This window comes from Otolemur garnettii, unplaced genomic scaffold, assembly GCF_000181295.1.
Source record: "Otolemur garnettii isolate 467f Iridium unplaced genomic scaffold, OtoGar3 scaffold00096, whole genome shotgun sequence".
NCBI classification, from domain to species: Eukaryota; Metazoa; Chordata; class Mammalia; order Primates; family Galagidae; genus Otolemur; species Otolemur garnettii.
The window spans coordinates 251,435-263,140 of record NW_003852491.1 but is presented as its reverse complement, the minus strand read 5'-3'; the positions used below and the strand labels follow the sequence as shown (position 1 = coordinate 263,140).

Sequence of the window (11,706 nt, the reverse complement as noted above, 5' to 3'; positions counted from 1 at the left end):
TCACAGCTCACAGCAACCTCTAACTCCTGGGCTTAAGCGAGTCTCCTGCCACCGCCTCCCAAGTAGCTGTGACCACAGGCGCCCGCCACAACGCCTGGCTATTTTTTGGTTGCAGCCGTCATTGTTGTTTGGCAGGCCCGGGCTGGATTCGAACCTGCCACCTTGGGTGTACACGGCTGGCGCCTTAGCCACTTGAGCCACAGGCGCCGAGCTGGTCTCAGGAGTTTGACACGAACCTGAGCAAGAGTGAGACCCCTCTCTGCTAAAAATAGAAAAGTTAGCTGGGCAGGCTGGGTGCAGTGGTTCATGCCTATGATCTTAGCAGTCTGGGAGGCCAAGGCAGGTGGATTGACTGAGCTCACAGGTTTGAAACCAGCTTGAGCCAGAGTGAGACCTTATCTCTAAAGGTTTGAAACCAGCCTGAGACAGAGTGAGACCTCATCTCTAAAAATAGCTGGGTACAGTGGTAGGCGCCTGTAGTCCCAGCTACTCAAGAGGCTGAGGCAAGAGAATTGCTTGAGCCCAAGAGTTTGAGGTTGCTGTGACTTATGACATCATAGCACTCTATCGAGAGTGACAAAGTGAGACTTTCTCTCAAAAAAAAAAAAAAAAAGTTACCTGAGCATTGCGGTGGGGGCCCACAATCCCAGCTACTTGGAAGACTAAGGCAGGAGGATCACTGAAACCAGGAGTGTGAGGTTGCTGTGAATTAGGCTGATGACATGTCACTCTAGCCTGGGGCAATTGAGTAAGATTCTCAGAAAGAAACAAAACAAAACAAAAATCCCCCGAAGAAAATCAGGTATCTTTTTTGAGGGTGTAAATCAGCCTAAAGCAAGTGGTTCTCAACCTATGAGTTGCGATTCCTTTGTAACAATGAAAATATATTCTGCATATCAGATATTTACATTATGATTCATAACAGCAGCAAAATTAGTTATGAAGTAGCAACAGAAATAATTTTGTGGTTGGGGGTCACCACAACATGAGGAACTGTATGAAAGGGTTGTGGCATTAGGAGACATTAGGAAGGTTGAGAACCACTGGCCTAAAGGAAGGAAAAAAGAATGGTTATTGTGGAATAGGCAAAGAATTTTAGAATCTCTAAAATTCTAGGCATTCTCATATACCAGTAGTGTGATTATAAACTGGTATAACATTTTCATATGTGACTTTTGATTCATTTGGGAATCTACATCAAGAAAGTAGTATGATATTAAATATACAATATTTTTCTCATTTATATAGAAATCTTCATGAATTTGTGTTATTCTTGTACAGGGGCCATGCTAATCTTTTCCACATTGTTCTAGTTTTAGTATATGAGCTGCAAGCATCAAAACTGTTTTAAGCCCAAAGATATCCTGTATAGTTTATACTTTCCAAATGCAGAAAATGTATAAATACGTTTTGACACACCGATGAATACTGTTTAGGTAAGTTTTAGTAATCTGAATAAAAGGAAACATTATGTTTAAAAAAGAGGAATAATTGGTATGAAATCAGATCATTTTATCTTTTCATTTGTCATTTTCAAATTTCTATATATATAACGTATACAGTCAGTTCCCAACTTATAATCTTTCAACTTTACAAATGAGGTTATTGGGATACAACCTCACAGTATAAGTCAGGGAGCACTGGACTTAAAAGAAGACTCACTTTATGATTTTTTTTTTTGGACCTTTACAGTGGTTTTACTGAGATAGTATATGCACTTTCTACTTATACTTTTTTTTTTTTTTTTTTTTTTTGAGAAAGTCTCAAGCTGTCGCCCAGGGTAGGGTGCTGTGGTGTCACAGCTCACAGCAACCTCAAATTCTTGGGCTTAAGGGATTCTCTTGCCTCACCCTCCAAAGTAGCTGGGACTATAGGTGTCCACCACAATGCCTGGCTATTTTTTTGTTGCAGTTGTCATTGTTGTTTTACCTGGCCTGGGCTGGGTCCGAACCCACCAGCCTCAGTGTATGTGGCTGGTGCCCTGGCATTGCTCAGGATATTTTGACTTATGATGGGTCTGTTGGGATGTAATCCCATTGTAAATTGAAGCATCTATATATTCGTTATTAATAATTATGTTTAAAAATTCATGGTCAAGAAAATAAGCAAAATGTTAACAATTACATCTATAGGTGGCAGGATATGGGCATATTCCCCTTTTCCTTTTAATACTTTTCTGTACTTTTCAATCCTCTTAAGCAAACATTACAATATTACTATAATTAGAAAAAATATAACTTTCAAATAACTAAATTATGAAATACATATTAATAATGAAACTTACCTGGCAGCTTGGACATCTGCTTTGGAAAGGCTTCCTTGAGCAATTGTTTTTATCTGGTTATAGGCAGCCTTGATAACCTAGGATAAATAAGTAAAAGTTGGTCATCTTTGATCAGTGTCAGTCTCCTGCAGGAATCAAATGCTCCTTTACTAAGGCAAAACACTAGGTGGTTAGTTCCAGAGAAACAGGAGTGTTGCTTTGGAATTCTATAGTCACTATATGTTCCTTATTCTTCCTATGCTCCACAAAGCAGCTGTTTGTATACCTTACAGTTTCCAAGTGTTAGTTATACAAAAGTAAAGTGGCAGATGGCAGAGGATGGCTGAATAGGATGGCTCTTCCTTTAGGGAGAGCAAACACATGGATCTCTAATCACCTATAAAGACTAAGCACCTCTAAAATTTCCCCAGACTTGGGGGAATTGCACAGCATCATGCAATTAAAACTGCTATTTCTTACTATTCACTAAGGAAGTAGTAATCCATACACTGTCAATGTGCAAAGCTTGGCCACAGCTGCAATACCAGAGTCAAGAAGAAATCAAGTTCCAATGATTGGGCACTGGGTAAGTATTTGCTGAATAAATAATTTTTTTTTTTTTTTTTTTAACACAAAGTCTCAAGTTATCGCCCTGGAAAGAGTGCTATGACATCATCGTAGCACAGCAACCTCCAACTCTTGGGCTCAAGCAATCCTCTTGCCTCAGTTTTTCTATTTTTAGTAGAGACAGGGTCTTGCTCTTGCTCAGGCTGGTCACAAACTCCTGAGCTCAAGCAATCCACCCACCTCAGCCTCCTAGAGTGCTAGAATTACAGGTGTGAGCCACTGTGCCCATCCTTGAATAAATAAATTTATAAACCTGACCCACAATTTTCTCTATCCCAACCCTGGTACCATTCTGGGTATATTACTTATTGTTCCTTTGATCATATAAATTCTATAATCTTTTTTTCCCCTTCATTTTACCTGCTCATGTCTACAGCTACACTCCAGGCCTGGACATGATCTGGACTTACTTGACCTATCTCGGAACCCTCAATTCCAAGAGCTCTGACGTCAGTCTCTAATCATGCTAGCCTTATTGTTCCACTTCATCAACATCTCTCACTCCCTGATCCACCCACTTTCTTTCAATCTCTCAGGCCCTATTGCTTTATTTCTCTACCTAGCCTAAATCTATGAACTGTCCCTTCAGTCACTCTTGCTGGTGCTCCTGATTCCTATGCCATTCTCTTATAAAAGCAGTCCCCAAGTTATAAACATTTGACTTGCATACAACCCACACCTATGAATGGAGGCTTAAAATCAGTCCCTTTGCAAATACCCAACTAATATATGACTTGCACTTATGAATGAAGGCTATTACAGGTAATAGGTAAATGTATCCGTTCCAACTTACAAATTCAATTTAAGAACAAACTTATTTGACTTATATACAACTTGTAACTATAGAGACTATTACAATAAGTCCTCGATTTACAAATACCCAACTAATGTACAACACGCACTTAAAAATGGAGGCTACTATAGGCAATGGGTAAATCTACTGGTTCCAACTTACATATAGATTCAACTTAAAAACAAACCTACTGCCGGGCACGGTGGCTCATGCCTGTAATCCCAGCACTCTGGGAGGCCGAGGCAGTTGGACTGCCTGAGCTCATAGGTTCATACCAGCCTGAGCCAGATTGAGACCTTGGCTCTAAAAATAGCTACCCCCATTGTGGTGGGTGCCTGTAGTTCCAGCTACTCAGAAGGCTGAAGCAAAAGAATTGCTTGTGCCCAAGAATTTGATGTTGCTATGAGCTAAGATGCCACGGCACTCTACCAAGGGCGACAAAGTGAGATTCTGTCTCCCACCTTCTCTCCCCCAAAAAGAACAACAAACCTACTATCTCATTCATAACCCAGAGACTGACTGTATTCCTGACCCACATGCAGTTTCTATTCTTTTTCTTTCTGTTTCCTGGCCATTTGCCTCAATCATTTGCTCCTTAAATGGTGTTTCCCAGAATTCAAGCTTCAGTTTTCCTTTCCTACAATCTTTCACACATTATCCCAACTTTAGCACAATCTCTTTATTAGACTTGCAAATATACATCTTAGCCTTGACCTCTCCTGAGTTCTCAATTTAGATGTCTCAGAGCCAACTCAATGCCATTTATCCAAACAGAACCAAAATACCAAGGAGGCACTTTCTTCTTTCTTGGAAGCTTCCCCATAGCAGATATACTTCAGTGATATACTTACTATACAGAGTTCTGATAAATCATGGCATTCAAACACCCCATATTTCAACTAAAGATATGATATATTAATAGTTGGGAAAAAAAAATTTGCTTGTTGAGAGTTGGTTGGTTTGCAACTTACATCTCCAGCAGATGCAGCCTGGGAAATAGTGTAAATCCCGAAAAGTCCAGAATCTGAGTAACTGGCATTAAAAGCAGAAACCTGAAATACAGGGAAATGTCACTGTATGATATTCCAAACAGGAAAACAGGGTAGAACTTTCCTAAATTTACCTAAACCAAAATTTGTACCTTCTCAGTCAGTGTAAGTAAATAGATTAATTCATATTTCACTTAACCAGCTCTGTCAAGAGCTAAAGTGTTCTGTATAAAGGTTACCTCTTTCAGAACTATAATAGTTTTGTTTTTTTCATTTAAATCTTTCTAAAATGACTGCTCACTTTCTTTTTTGGCAGGTATTTTCTAACCTTCTTTTAACGATTAACCTTGTTAATGAAAACAGTCATTTACAAACATTATTATATAGCTGGTGAACTTGATTGCCTAGTACAATTTGTTGCAATGTTTATGAGGACCATTTATATAAAAATCACTTGTTATTAAAAATATGAACTTTAGTATTCCTTCAATAGATATACTGACTCAGATCCATGTAAATGAAGCTAGGGAGACTGCATTTGTAATACCACGTGTTCCAGAAGTCTAATGTGACTGGTTCAGTCAATATAAATAATACCTAAGAAGAAATGCTTTTTTTTTCTAATGTGACTGGTTCAGTCAATATAAATAATACCTAAGAAGAAATGCTTTTTCTTTTTTTTTTTGAAACAGAGCCTCAAGCTGTCACCTTGGGTAAAGTGCCATGGCATCATAGCTCATTGCAACCTCCAACTCCTGGGCTCAAGCGATTCTTCTGACTCTGCCTCCTAAGTAGCTGGACTACAGGTGCCTGCCATAGTGCCTGGCTATTTTTTTGTTGCAGCCATCATTGTTGTTTTGCAGGCCTAGGCTGGATTTGAACCTGCCAGTTCAGGTATATGTGGCTGGTGCTTTAGCGGCTTGAACCATAGGTGCCGAGCCAGAAATGCATTTTAATTACTTGAAGTTTAATTAATTCTGAGACTATCCTATTTTCATATTCTAAATTTCTCAACTAGGAATTTCTATTACATTATGTCATTGGATTAGAATTAAATTCCAGCCACATAAAATCATCAGTAGCACTCAACGATGAAAAGTAAAGCATGGCTCGACGTCTGTAACTCCAGCAGCTAGGGCGCCAGCCATATAGCTGGGGGGTTCGAAGCCAGACCAGGCCCACCAAACAACAATGACAACTACAACCAAAAAATAGCCAGGCGTTGTGGTGGGGACTTGTAGTCTCAGCTACTTGGGAGGCTGAGGCAAGAGAATCGCTTAAGCTGAAGAGTTGGAGGTTGCTGTGAGCTGTGACGCCACAGCACTCTACCCAGGGTGACAGCTTGAGACTCTGTCTCAAAAATTAAAAAAAAAAAGAAAAAGAGAAAAAAAAGTAAAGCATGAAGAAAAGAAAACAGTTAACAATGAATCGAGAAAGAAAATCTTGAGGAAATTTAAAAAGCAGCAGCTAAATTTAATTTTGGACTACTATAATTGCTTTAAAACAGTGATCTAGGGAACCCTAAGACTCTGTACAGAAGATTAAAAGGGTTTCAGAGTCAAAAGCCTTCACAAAAATTCCTGTAAAAAGTCAAACTTCTGTGTTGTGCATTGTAGTTGGGAAATTACATGATTTAAAACAAGGGTCCTTTAAAAAACAAAACAAAACAAAACAAGGCTCAGCGCCTGTGGCTCAAGTGGCTAAGGCGCCAGCCATGTACACCCAAGGTGGCGGGTTCGAATCCAGCCCAGGCCTGCCAAACAACGACAGCTGCAACCAAAAAATAGCCGGGCGTTGTGGCGAGCGCCTGTGGTACCAGCTACTTGGGAGGCTGAGGCTCGCTTGAGCCCAGGAGTCGGAGGTTGCTGTGAGCTGTGATGTCATAGCACTCTTCCCAGGGGGATAGCTTGAGGCTCTGTCTCAAAAAAAACCCAAAACCCCCCAAAAAACCAAAAAAAACCCCCCCAAAACAAAAAAATTACCTCTTAAGTAGTAAACAAAAATAAAAACAGAATAAAGTTGATTTTAATTTTCACTGTTGAGTGTCAAATGACCAAAAATTTAACTAAAGCATAAACCTATTTTTGCCATGTCCCATAGCTGAAATTATGAACAACGCTCATCCTAGAACTTAGTAAACTTATTGCCTTTTAAAAGCATACCGTTGGCTGGGCACCCGTAGCTCAGTGGTTAGGGCGCCAGCCACATGCTCCAGGGCTGGTGGGTTTGAACCCAGCCTAGGCCTGCTAAACAAACAAACAAACAAAAAATTGCCGAGCATTGTGGTGGGCACCTGTAGTCCCAGCTACTAGGGAGGCTGAGGCAAGAGAATTGCTTGAGCCTAAGAGTTTAAGGTTGCTGTGAGCTATGATGCCATCGCACTCTACCAAGGGTGACAAAAAAAAACCAAAAAGCATACTGTTCAGGTCATGTAAAATATTACATTGGGTAAACAATGTTCACTTAATATAAAATACTTTTTTGGCAGACATTTTACTGATTTGAGTATCATTATTTTGAAAGCATTAGCACCTTCCTCACTGTCATAAAAAGGTGTCTTCTAAAGTAATATGAACTTTTTGTTATGGTTAAGTGCCATTATTTTTCTTTTTTCTATCTTTTCAGGAAATGTTTAAAAATATGGAATGCTTCACAAATTTGTGTATCATCTGTGCGCAGGGGCCATGCTAACCTTCTCTGCGTCATTCCAATTTTAGTATATGTGCTGCAGAAACAAGCACCATTATTTTTCTTTTTAAACTTAATCTCAAGTTAATGCAACAGGTCTGTAAACATTTCTTGGTATATATCTTATCCACTTGGTTGGAAACATAAAGATCAGTGAAATTAAAGAAGTAGCTATAGGAACCGAAAGGGATGGAAAAAAGACTTAGTTAGAATACAAGAAAATTTATTTTTTAATTTTTTTTTTTAGAGCAGAGTCTTACTTTGTCACCCTCAGTAGAGTGCTATGGCATCACAGCTCACAGCAACCTCCAGCTCTTGGGCTTAGGCGAACTCTTGCTTCAGCCTCCCAAGTAGCTGGGACTATAGGCACCTGCCACAGTGCCCGGTTATTTTTTTGTTGCAGTTTGCCCGGGGCTAGATTTGAACCCACCATCCTTGGTATATGGGGCCGGTGCCCTACTCACTGAGCCACAGGCACTGCCCAGAATACAAGGAAACTATTATCTAAAGCTGTATTACAATAGGAAGCAAAATATGAATTTCTTTTATTTCCAAGCACTTGATTCTTTTTTCTACAGTAGAATAACTGAAAAGACAGCTTGTTTTTTTTTTTTTTTTGAGACAGTCTTACTTTGTCACCCTTTGTGAGTTCCGTGGCATCATAGCTCACAGCAACCTCAAATTGTGGGACTTAAGCGATTGTCTTGCTTCAGTTTCCCAAGTAGCTAGGATTACAGGCACCTGTCACAACACCTGGCTATTTTTATAGACAAGGTCTTGCTCTGGCTCAGGCTGGTCTCCAACCTGTGAGCTCAGGCAATCCGCCTGCCTTGGCCTCCCAAGTTCTGATATTACAGATGTGAGCCACCATGCCCGGTCCTGACATTAAGTTTTTGATAGATTCACTAAGGTACTAATATCAAGCCTGGATATCACTTTAATTGTACAAAAATTTTCTGTGCGTTGGCCTTAAATTTTAAGAACAAAATAACATTTAAGAGCAAATTATCAGAATTCTATCATAAATACCGAGGCTTTGAAAACAAAAGGAGAGATATCAGCTCCTTAGACTCACATCAAATGGCTGGTGAACTCCCTTGGCAACAGCCTGGTATAGAAGGCTGGTGGTATTGCTGCCCCTCTTGACATGTGGTCCAGCACCAAGCACATGCTGAAGAAGACTGAATGCATTTGCTTCTGCACTTCCTGAGGCAGCACCTTCTGCTACAAGAGCAGCGTGGACAAGACTGTTTCCATTCTGTTCTCGAATTTCACCTGGGATTACGTAGGCACAGGTTGAAGAAGAAAATGGCTTACCAGTTAATACTATGCCATAGTATTAACTCACCAAGACTAAGCTTTTCTGTGGCCTTCTGCTTTCCCCATGCTATTCTACCTAACACATACACAAAGTCAAATGTATACTTACTATGTAACTCCCAAGCCATCCGATTGTAACTAAGACTTTTTGGTAGTAAATAATCAGCCATCCGATTGTAACTAAGACTTTTGGGTAGTAAATAATCACCTATATACAGCACCCCAACATGCTGTTCTGGTATGTGTGGTGGGAATTATTTCTGTTGAATCAAACCTTACAGAAAAAAATAGTACTTACCCCCACGGTATCTGGCCTTGGCACCAGTTAAACCAAGCCCTCCCCTCATGTTGAGAAACTGTTCAGCAATTTGCTTAAGAACAGGATGACTCACACCTGTTTCAAAAGAAACAAAAAAGCTAGAACCAGAATTTCTAAAACACCATTGTAAAATATTTGCTTTTTCCTTGTTTTAAAAATGCATGATTATAAAATTCAAACATTACAGAAATAAACAGTAAAGAATACATGTCTTTCCACCATAATGTTATGGTATGTTAATGTTATGTCCCAGAGACATCCACTTATAGTTTACTATTTATTATATACTATTTACTATTAATGTAGAATTTTTTTCTGTGCAGTAAGTATTATCCTCATCTTTGTTTTTATTCATTTATTTATTTTTCAGAGACAAGGTCTCACTCAGTTGCCTGGCATAGAGTGCAGTGATGTGATCATAGCGCATCACTGCAACCTCCTATTCCTGGGGTCAAGTGATCCTTCTGCCTCAGCCTCCTAAGTAGTTGGGACATACACCATCTCACCTGGCTAATTTTTCTATTTTATAGAGATAGAGTCTCACTCTTGCTCAAGCTGGTTTGGAACTCCGGACCTCCAGTAATTCTCCCACCTTGGCCTCCCAGAATGCTAGGATTATAGTGTGAGCCACTGTGCCTGGCCTCTTTTTATTTCTAAAATGCTATCATTCTATAGGCACTGTTTCTAACTTGTCTTTTATAATTTTCATATTTCTATATCAAATACTTAATGGCTATATAGAGTCCCATTCTACTGATGTACCATCATTTGTTTAATCAATCTCTTCTTCATGGACATTAGCATGTTTTTAATAGTTGACCATTAAAACAACATTGCACTGTGCATCAAAGGACACTTAATTAAGAGGGTGAAAAGACAACCCGTGAAATGGAAGAAAAATATTTGCAGCTCATACATCTGAGAAGTGCTTAGTATCCAAAATATATATGGAACCCATACAACTTAACACCAAATAAAACAACTGAAAAATGGGCTAAGGACTTGAATAGACATTACTCCAAAGAAGTTACACAAATGTCCCCAAAGCACATGAAAACATGTTCAGTGCCATTTGTCATTAGGGAAATACAAATAAAAATCACAATGACCATGTTATACCCTCCAAGATGGCTATAATCAGAAGATAGACAATCGCTGGTAGGAATGTAAAATGGCAAAACTACTTTGGAAAACAGTCTGGCAGGTCATCAAATGGTTAAACAGAGTTACCATTATGTCCTAGTACCTTTACTCCCAGGTATATGACCAAAAGAACTGAAAACTGGTATTCTGAGAAAAATTTACACATAAATGTTTATATACACAATAAAGGCAGAAAACAACCCAAATGTCAATGAATGGACACAAATAGAATGCAGTGTAGAATATTTTCCAGCCACGAAAGGAAATGAAATAATGATACATGCTATAATAATGGATGGAACTTGGACCTTGAAAATACTATGCTAAGTAAAATAAGCCAGTTCCAAAGGCTACATATTGCATGACTCCATTTATATGAAAAGTCCAGAACAGTCAAATCCATACAGACAGAAAGTACATTAGTGGATGCTGGAAGCAAGGGGCCGGTGAGAACGAGGAGTGATTGATAATGGTCATGGGTTTTCTTTGGGTGATGAAAATGCTATGAAATTAGATAGTAGTAATAGCAGTACAACTCTCTGAATACATTAAAAAACCACAGAACTGTATACTTCAAATGGATGAATTTTATGGCATGTAAATTATGCCTCAAGCTGTTATTTTCCTTTTTGGTATTTTTTGTTGTTGTTTTCATTCTTTTTCTGTCTCTGCTGCTTGAATCAAAAAGCTGTTATTTACAAAACAAACAAAAATACTGCAAACAAAATTCTCTGTGCAAACTATTTCGTAAACTTGATAAAAGTGTTTCTGTAGAACAAATTCTATAAACTAAAATTGCTGGGTCTGGGAGTATAAACATTTTGAATTTTAACAGATATATTCAAATGGACCTCTAAAAATGTTGTACTACTTTATATTCCCACCAAAAATTTTTAAGAGGACCTGTTTCTTCAAATCCTTCTTAATTTGGGGCAGTGTCAAAATTTTTGTCAATCTCATGGATTGAAATATTTTCTATCATTAGTGAGCCAGACTATCTTTTAAAATAATTTAAAAAAACAAAGAAAACTGAATACACGTACTTGGGTCACTATGAAAGTTTTGAGACAGACTGCACTAGGGTCCCTAATTTCACTTCCAAGAAACAGTTGACATTGCCCTTTCTGAACTTGCTCAGCTTATCAGTGTTAATGGGAAGGCTTCATTTGTTTCTGTCCACACAGATTTTACATTTCTTGATTTTTGTGTACTTCATAATTTTGTAGTAACCCTATACACACATATATTTCTCCCATGAATTGTCTATTCATGCCCTTTGCCTATTTTCCTTTTAAGTTGTACTGCTTAAGATCTTGGCCAAGTGAAATACACCCATGTCACAGGTTTTGTAAATATAGTGAAGAACTCAAAGCAAATATCAGTAATTTACAAATTTAAATTCTGGATTCTGCTTTTCAAAGTAAATGACTAGTGGCCAGGAATGGAAGCTTATGCCTGTAATCCTAGCAATCTGATAGTCTAAGGCGGGAGAATCTCTTGAGCTCAAGAGTTTGAGACTATCCTGAGCAAAAGCCAGACCCTATCTTTTTTTTTTTTTTTTTTT

At 38.7% G+C, this 11,706-nt stretch overlaps 1 protein-coding gene, 1 non-coding gene and 1 pseudogene across 3 annotated transcripts in view; all 3 read right to left on the bottom strand.

The window, feature by feature from the left end:
* The window catches only part of LOC100962593 (cytochrome b-c1 complex subunit 2, mitochondrial), a 35,814-nt gene that overhangs the window by 6,313 nt on the left and 17,795 nt on the right, over window positions 1-11,706 (bottom strand). For both annotated transcript variants that reach the window (XM_003795709.3, XM_023516696.1), the window contains 4 exons: window positions 8,979-9,074; window positions 8,436-8,635; window positions 4,655-4,735; window positions 2,285-2,361 (listed from right to left, as the gene is read on the bottom strand). In XM_003795709.3, the coding sequence (XP_003795757.1) occupies window positions 2,285-2,361; window positions 4,655-4,735; window positions 8,436-8,635; window positions 8,979-9,074 (454 nt within the window). The remainder of the gene's footprint in view (window positions 1-2,284; window positions 2,362-4,654; window positions 4,736-8,435; window positions 8,636-8,978; window positions 9,075-11,706) is intronic.
* On the bottom strand, window positions 1,239-1,338 carry LOC111727183 (annotated as a pseudogene).
* Window positions 7,307-7,413, bottom strand: LOC111727181. Its single transcript, XR_002774793.1, has one exon. It is a non-coding gene; the product is annotated as a U6 spliceosomal RNA (small nuclear RNA).